The sequence below is a fragment of the Etheostoma cragini genome, chromosome 1 (genome assembly GCF_013103735.1).
Source record: "Etheostoma cragini isolate CJK2018 chromosome 1, CSU_Ecrag_1.0, whole genome shotgun sequence".
Taxonomy (NCBI): domain Eukaryota; kingdom Metazoa; phylum Chordata; class Actinopteri; order Perciformes; family Percidae; genus Etheostoma; species Etheostoma cragini.
The window spans coordinates 858,615-867,464 of record NC_048407.1 but is presented as its reverse complement, the minus strand read 5'-3'; the positions used below and the strand labels follow the sequence as shown (position 1 = coordinate 867,464).

Below are 8,850 nucleotides of genomic sequence, written 5' to 3'. Positions count from 1 at the left end.
CTATAAAAGCCGTCGGTGGCAGCATGCTGCATGCTGCAACACTTTGACTTTGACGCTACATCTATTTAAGTCAATGGGGCGGGCATGGCAAGTCCCACTATAGCCCATCATGTACGTGTTGTTTCACCTTTGACTCAAAATGCTTCCACAAAAAAATTAAAATACACCCATTGCACTTCAACACCTCCTTCGAGGCGCCCTCACTGCAACAGGAGACTGGCTGTAATGGAGTATAGCAACACTTTCTTGTTTTTTGATTCAAGATCAAACCTACACAACTGGACATGTTGGGGAGAAAAAGATAGGCAACCAAGATTAAAGGTTACCCAGACATTACAGCATGTAGCTTAATGAAGCAGTATGTAGAATAACGCCTAGTGTTGACGCGTGCGCGGTATGCCCACGTTAGCGGCGACACGTGTATCAGGTGCCGTAAATCCTGACGCACATAGCATAGAACAATATGTGACCTTCATATATTTTGACAAAATAAAGACAGTGCCGGCCATGTGTTGTCTTTCTTGGTCATGTTTGTGTTCTTTGTTTCAGAACCAAATGTGCCACCCTTTATTATGTAAATTATTTCATTTTAGTGATGAAACTAAATACACATGACCATTCAACCTAACCTAAACTATATGGGCTGATGGCGGTGATGAGCATCATATGTAAAACCTTTTAATAACCACTTGCTATTTCGTACAGTAGGTGAACCTGAACCAGCCTGCACTTAAGCTCCCATCTGTAATTCTTCACATATCACATATCAGCATATGTACCACAATAGCAGAAAGATAATTGGCACGCTTCCCAGTCAACAGGTCTGTATGCACATGGGCGATTACAGGACGGATTGCATGGGCGATTGTTTCTTGTGTGCTATAAATAGTGTTGCGCTTCGCAGCAGCTGTCCACGGGCACAAAGAGTTCAAGTGGCCATGGAGAGTTTGGGTGTTGGGGTATCAATCCAAGTGAACATGAAGCCTGTGCAGGAAGCAAAGACTTCAGAAGTTAGAAATGAATCCATTATGATGATGAATCTGTAAAGACACCACTGCCACATCCAAGAGAAATACAAGCTGGGGAAAATATTGCTACTCAGTATCACCACATTCTCTTATTCATAAACGTGGAGATTAATATATTATGAAAGTACTTTAACTTCAGTGGAAAGTAAACATTTCTGCATTACCATATCCCACCCTAGGCCAATCAGAAATGAGATGCATTGTCTCTTTGAGTTGAATAAATATTGGACTGGAGTGGAACGGTTACTTACCATATTTTTAACTTACATACAACATGCACTTGGTCTCCTGCCACACTGAACTGACAGCTGCAGACATGTGGGGCAGGAGGGAGAGAGAGAGGGAGGGAGAGAGAGAGAGTTACATTTCCTCTGTACAGGTCCCATTAAGGAAGATTTGAGAACAAAATATTTCCAAAAATCTGAAAAAGCTGGGCCCACCATTCTTTTATTATAAGGATTTTCCTTCTTCTTTTTCATTCTTCTTCGTCTCTGCGTAAAACTGCAGCTGCAGCAGTTATGGTGCAGCACGTGGTGGCGCCGGGCCATTTCAGTTTATCTGCATGAAACTTGGCAGATATCATCTCCAGACCGAGCTGACAAAATGTTGTTAAAAGAATTTTTATAGTGTTGGCCACTGGGCCAACACACAGTACTGTCATGTCAGCCCTTACCCGACAAAAAAGTGTCCATTATCAGCCAGATGAGGGGGGGGGGGGATGATGGACTTAAAGCAGCACTAGAGAACCTTTCCCCCTTTGGTCCCCTACAGGTTGGAGGAGGAATTGTCCCATTAGGTCTCATTGGAAGTACAGATCAAACTAGCACAGTTAGTTGTAGTAGTAGTAGTAGTAGTAGTAGTAGTAGTTAGTTAGTCAGTAAGTACGGTTATAGCCGGTAGAGAGCCGTGAAGCGAATGCAGAAGTGCCCTGTTACGAGTTGATGAATCACTGAAATGATTTTTGGAAACATCATTTTAAGGTACAGAACATTCTCTAGTGTTGCTTTAAATAATGATTTCTGGGTTTTCAGTGGACAAAAGTTTTTACTATTGTAATATCAGATCAATCTCAGCCCAAGTGCAATTATTTTGAGCTTCCGAGAACGCTATGTACCTCTATGAATAACACTTGACCTCCGTTTTCAGCTTTCTGAAACAGTAAGAGAGAGGAGGAAAGAGAAGTGAAGTGATGGCACACAGAAGTTTACTGGCCTCATTAACGCTTTGTTAAGCAACATTTTACAATTAAAACAAAAACATGGGCTACACCCGAAACAATTTCTCAGTCATTTTAATGTGCGCATTGTCATGGATACACATAGCTTAGCCTCTATAATGATTGACAGGTCGGCGTGTAGCTACGCCCTGAAGCATGCCCTCTTTATCATCAATACATTTACAAAATGAGCCTCATGCTGTGTTGAAGAAGGGATGCACAGATCTAACAAGACTAAGGCTGTGTCTTAAACCAGAGACTTCCAAGAGTACACTTATATGTGTACACTATGGACAGGGTAGTGTGGTCTTAAATCCCACTACTCGGACTCCGACTTCACGAGTCATTCCAGGGCAGAAACACACATCTGGACACAGCTGGATGAACCTCTGTTGTAATAATCAAGGTGAAATCTGCTCCTGATCACTACGCTCACTTCTCCCCACACACCATCTACTGACGTGTGACTTGTACTGGGATTCATTTTGTCCGATACCTTTCATGGTAGAGATGCCGTCAGCGTGGGTCAGATCGCACCATAAACAGGGGATGTTCAACGATGTCCAGTACAAGGATTCATCAGTTTATCAGACTGTCTCTGATGATTGTGCTCATGTGGCTGTCACATTAGAGATGATGATGATGATGATGATGATGATGATGATGATGATGCCACTAAGGTCACTGTGACAGTCTTCTTTATTCACACCTTAGTACAAGTTGTACTATCTTAGTACAAGTTGTACTAAGATGTGGGATGTCTCCCCTGTGTGGTGAGTACCTGATGGCGGCCCTGACGGAGCCTCTCATGAGACCATGCTGTAACTCGTGTGCTGCACAGGTTTAAGGTGAAATCTGATTGGACAGCCTCTTTTTCATTCTGCACATAAATCATAAAGTGTGCGTTTTCCTGGACAAAAACATAGAGCCAGTCCAATTTTGAAGTACATTTCGATTGTTTTTATACTTACAGTATATGTACAGTATGGCACAGTTTGAGTCAAATTACAAAATCCAGAATACTACTTTGACACCAGTGGACTGTATATACTGATACATGAAATGGAGGGTAGGGACTGAAGGGACGGAGGGCTGCCTCTATTCACTCTGACAAGTCTGACAAATAATACGGACATAACTCCTTCCCAAGACCATCACTACATATTTAGTGATAATATAAACATAATGATAGCAGGCTTATTCATAAAAATAAAGAATATAATTATAAAGTTGGTAATGTATGCTCTAATTTTGACAAACAAATAACACTATTGCAGACACCTGCAACATAGCAGGTGACTGAATGCTTGTTAGGAGTACCCTCTAGTGGCAAATAAAGTCCTACAGGGAGATATTTTACATTCAAGTAGTCACACCACCGACCCACAGCATAGGAACCTGATATCAGACCAAACTGATTGACAGACGACAACTAAAAATGATTAAGATACATTCTTTATGATAAACATGAAGGTTTGTTTACATCTGCAATGTTTCTAAAGATCTAAATGTTATATTGTTCTAGCTACTATGTGCTATTACTTAAGTGATAATGTCATTTTAGGCCTACAACAAGCTTTAAAAGGATTTTCCTCATCCCCATGCCTTCTAAGATTACCCATGAGCGTTCCAAGGTAAACAGACAGTCCCACTGTAAAAGATGAGTTTGACCTGAGTCCTTTACATCTCCATCATGGATTGTAATGATCTCCATTATTAGGGATCTAACTCAAAGCACTTTAATCCACATGACATAATTTCTCACATCCTTTTAAGAGAACAGAAACCTACTGTTAGTTGGAGGGTATTCTGCTGCAGAGGAAGTTTCTCTTCTCCGTACAGCTCATCATCTTCCACTGTGTGCTGTCGGGAAGCAGGGCGCCGCAGTGCTGCTGCTCGGCCGGGCACCGTGGAAGGTCAGCGCTCGGCGCCGTGTTCGGGCCCATCCACAGCCACTCACCAGCCAGGAAACGCAGTCCCACCCACACCTACAGGACAACACACGGCATGGTTAGGAACCCGCAATCACTGCTGCTGACGCGCCCCCACCAGGAAACCACACAACACATTTCACATTTTAAAGGATACCTAATATGCTTTATTTATTTTGGAAGCTCATTAGAAATGTGGCCAAAGCATTAAATGAGGTAAATGCAAGCGGTTCTTTATCTGTGATTTGTGATGGTAGAACATGCTAAATACATGTAGCTACATGCTAACACAAGCTGAAGCTGTAATCTTGGTTGCTGATGATAAATTCTCACTTGTTCATATTACACAACCTCATATGCTATGGTATATATGCTAAGCTAAGGTGCTCTCGGCAGCGTATTTCTCAAAAAGTCGATCTCCTTTAACATGACACATCCTGACCACAAACATGTAAACCGGCTGTTCGTCTACAGCCCTTTTCTAGTGTAACTACACACATTCACACACTGTGGCCGAGGCTGCCGTACGAGGTGCCACCCGCTGATCAGATACACACTCACACACATTCACAGTCCGATGGAGCAGATTCAGGGGCAACTCAGGCTTCACTGTCTTGCCCAAGGACACTTTCACATGGGACTGCAGGGCCAGTTGGCAGGCGACGGCTCTACCACTGAGTCACATCCGCCCCGTGGCACGCACACACACACACACACACACACACACACACACACACACACGCACACACACATACACACACACACACACACACACAAACTCTACAGAAAAATATCAAACCTCAGCAGTGGTTGCCTCCAGTCTGATCGTCTCTGTGTCCATCATCTTTTGGTCTGGTTCTGCCAGGATGGCGAGATGGTACGGCCGTGTGTTACCTCCCTCAGCCGCCAGCTGTCTGCACTGCACCAAGGCTTCTTCCCATGTCTTCTCCTCCTGGACCAGGATCAGGTCTTCATCACACAAGAAGGGCTTAGTGGCACTGCATTTTGCAGTTTTCCATTTTGGAGAAGAATTAGTCTTCCAAACACAGTGATGATCCTTGTCTGGTTCGGCTACAAGAACAAGGAAGGAGAGAGTGAAAGAACTGTTACATGGACATCCCAGTATTCTGTTCGGTGCTAGGAATGATTTAATCCGGCTACGGATTGCTCAACCTCTATAATGATTGACAGGTCGGCATATAGCCACGCCCTAAAGCATCTACTGCTTTATCTATTTGTTTGTATCAATTTTACAGTAAATGAACTGCTTTGAACAATTGAAACTAGGGATTAAGATCATAAACCTGTAATGAAAATCATATGATATAATAATTTTAGCAAATCAAGTGCAAAGTCCTTTTCTCAGCAATATATCAACATAATTATGGGATATCTTTTGGCGACCAGTGGAGTCGCTGCTAAAAATGAGAAGAGTGCCGGTTCCAGCCACTTCCACACCGGCTTCCCTTTTCAGACCCAGAAGCTATCCATCCAGTGTTTTCACAGTCCATGTCATTTAATCACATTTTAAACTCTTAAATTGTGGAATACATTAAAAGCCGCAATTGTACACAGAAGCTGGACATGAGAGCACAACAGTCATTGTACTCATTTCTTACAAGAGTCCCAGTTGAGCATTGTGGCGTGCTCTTCTCCTCTGGACCATTTCCACCCAAAGTCCAGTGTGTTGCAGTGTAAACCAATCCAGCCTTCATACGGGGCGAGCATGTCAGCATGCTGCTGGTTTCTGATGGTGATCAAGTCACTGTGGTGCCATCTGCAGTAGTTCTGGGCAACAGCCCAGGTATACGAGCTGGGGACGGGGACCACCTTTGAGATGCTCAGGCCTGTGGGGGCAGCACACGGAGGAGTGGAGAGGATGAAAAAGATAAGGTGGATGAAGAGAAGCCTGGGTATGTTTCTCTCCATGTTGTCTTCAGAAACGCTTCAAAGTAGAGAAAGATGTTAACACAATGCAGTAATAACAAGTCTGCTACCTTCATTACAAAACACAATGCATTCATCATCCATCCATCCATCCGTAGAGATCCACTCAGAGAGATATTCATTAAAGGTAATGCAAATTTCACTGGAACTTAAAGGGGCATTTTAAAACACATATATGCTATTCATAGTCTAAAAATATATTAGGGATAAAGGACGAGAGACTGTCCAGCCACTACTATTTATGGACATGTGAGCAGTTGATCCAGGTGTCAATCATCAGTCCTTAATCGTCAGATCCCAGCACCCAAAGGGACTTGATAGGTCTTGAAGCCTAGGAGCTGTCACACATGTTTGAGACTTACGTGTCTATCGTCTGGCTTTGAGAGAGATTAGCTCATGTTCACAGAGATTGGTTGAACTTTCCAAGACCATGGAATTAAGGTATTGTAATTCCTAATTTAGGTAATAGAATTCTATTAATATGAGAATAGTACTATGACGGAGCAGCAGGATCGGATGTCAAGTCAGACAAAGGCAGTAGCTCACTATCTTAGGTAAGCAATAACTGAGGACTGTACTCGTAGTTATTAGAAGGATCCCCATTAGCTGACCCCTAGACCACCAGCTAGTCTTCCTGGGTCCAGGTGATTTTGGTAAAGGTGCAATCATCTACCCCCTGCTGGCTCCTCTTATTAAATAAGTAAGTACGTAAATAAATGATGGTGTCTGAGTTTGAAAAACAGCGTGCAAAATAAGCACATTGGCTAATAGTCTTTTTTCAGCATTCAACATATAAGACGTTCATGCATTTTAACATTGGAACTAGAATGAAACATCAGAATAAGTCTAATAGTCTAATGTCTAATAGTCTGCTTTGGTTTGTGCTAGGATCAACTCTCTCTCACTACATTTATTCATAAACTTTGTTTTTTTATCCTTCATTTGCACAAGCAAAAATGAAAAGGTCATACTGTCAACAGCCACAACCAAGCCTGTTTCTATGGTAACACTCACCATAAATGACAACACCAACAAAGGGAACTCAGCATGGTGAAAATTAGTTGAAAAGAGAAGCTCCTCACTCAAAGGCAGAGCTGATACAGGGCTATGTGGTCCCCCCCCCATACATATCCAAGCTCTGACCAATCAGAGCAGTGTGCAGAAACACCTTGTCCAAAGGACCCGAGTCATCCACCAAACCCACAACAGAAATCTTAAACCTAGTTTATCCTCATAGTCAAATGTGTGAGGCAGAGCGGGACCAGGACGCCTCGTAATGATCTCAGTTCTCCTCAACAGACATAAGCATCTCATTTCAATATTCACTTTTTACATATTTCCTGCCTGTAGATTTGCATTTTATTTTGCAAACAGTAGAACCCCAGACTGAAATTTGTTTGAATTAATTGGTTGAACTAATTCAAAATTTAGATATGTGATTGCACATTACCAAGATTTGGAAACATTTCAGCTGTATTTTGCAAATAGTTGCAAAAACCGGACATGAAGTGAAAGTGATGTTTATGTTCCTGTTATTGCAACAGAGATTTATTAATGCAACAGAGATTTATTAATGCAACAGAGATTTATTAATGCAACGGAGATTTATTAAGCAGTCACCACTGGGGTTTGGACCAAGGATCTCCTGTATGCGAGACAGCTGCTTTAACCAACTAAGCCAAGGGGCTTTTTGTAATTAATTGATTTAATTTTCCAATAAAAACATGTTTGCGCTTTACATACAGTATAAGTACTTCGAGGATTACAGACATACAGTATTTAAAGATTTTAGAAGAAAAAAAGAAACTTACAGATAACGGGCTCACTGGTCAACTCTTTCACTGTAAAGATAGTTGAGAGGGGAACACCTGTTAACCCTAAAGAGACCCGCTGTAGGCAAAAACAACATTAAAATGAACAGTTGACACCACTGTGTAACTGCTTGATCGTGGACTTCAGGAGGAGCCCCCCCCCCCCCCCCCCCCCCCCCCCCCCCCCCCCCCCCCCCCCCCCCCCCCACTCTTCCCCCCATCACCATACTCAACAGCCCTGTGTCTGCTGTAGAATCCTTCAGGTTTCTGGGATCCACCATATCCCAGGACCTAAACACTGGGCCAGCTCAGGAAGCTCAACCCGCCTAAGGAGCTGCTGGTCCACTTCTCCAGTCTGTCCTCTACACGTCCATCACTGTCTGGTCTGGATCTGCCCCCCAAAAAGGAAAGGGGCAGACTACAACGGACAGTTAGGACTGCAGAAAAGACCATCAGGGCCAACCTGCCCTCCCTTCATGACTTTCTACTCCTCCAGAGGCAGGAACCATCACTGCAGACCCATCTCACCCCGGACACAACCTGTTCCAGCTTCGCCCCTCTGGTAGGCGCTACAGAGCACTGTACGCCGAAACCAACAGACTCAGGATCAGTTTCTACAGACAAGCCATCTCTCTGATGAACAGCTGACTTCTGCCCCACAGTGTCAGGTCCGACTCGTGTGCAACAGGCAGCACGGTGGCTCAGTGGTTAGAACTCATGCCTGACAGCAAGCATGCAGCACCAGACTCTTCAATGCACTATTGTTTGTTATAGTGTGTATACTGTGTATTAGTGTGTGTACATATTAGTGTGTATATATATTGGTTGTTATGTATGAGTAAGCACATTGTGAACGATCCAAAGCAAAATTCCTCACATATTTTCCCTTTATGACTAAACTCCCAAAAAAAAAAAAA

The 8,850-nt window shown here is 43.1% G+C and overlaps 2 protein-coding genes across 2 annotated transcripts in view; both read right to left on the bottom strand.

Moving 5' to 3' along the window:
• Positions 1-334: 334 nt before the first annotated feature.
• eprs1 (glutamyl-prolyl-tRNA synthetase 1) overlaps positions 335-8,850 on the bottom strand; it is a 38,432-nt gene continuing 29,916 nt past the window's right edge. The window contains exon 36 of the transcript XR_004656826.1: positions 335-346. The gene's annotated coding sequence lies outside the window, so the exon portion shown is untranslated. The remainder of the gene's footprint in view (positions 347-8,850) is intronic.
• The window catches only part of LOC117947901 (C-type mannose receptor 2-like), a 10,858-nt gene continuing 5,679 nt past the window's right edge, over positions 3,672-8,850 (bottom strand). Inside the window, exons 7-9 of the mRNA XM_034877264.1 lie at positions 5,795-6,022; positions 4,975-5,246; positions 3,672-4,232 (exon numbers count right to left, since the gene is read on the bottom strand). Of these exons, the coding sequence (XP_034733155.1) occupies positions 4,038-4,232; positions 4,975-5,246; positions 5,795-6,022 (695 nt within the window). The 3' untranslated portion in view covers positions 3,672-4,037. The remainder of the gene's footprint in view (positions 4,233-4,974; positions 5,247-5,794; positions 6,023-8,850) is intronic.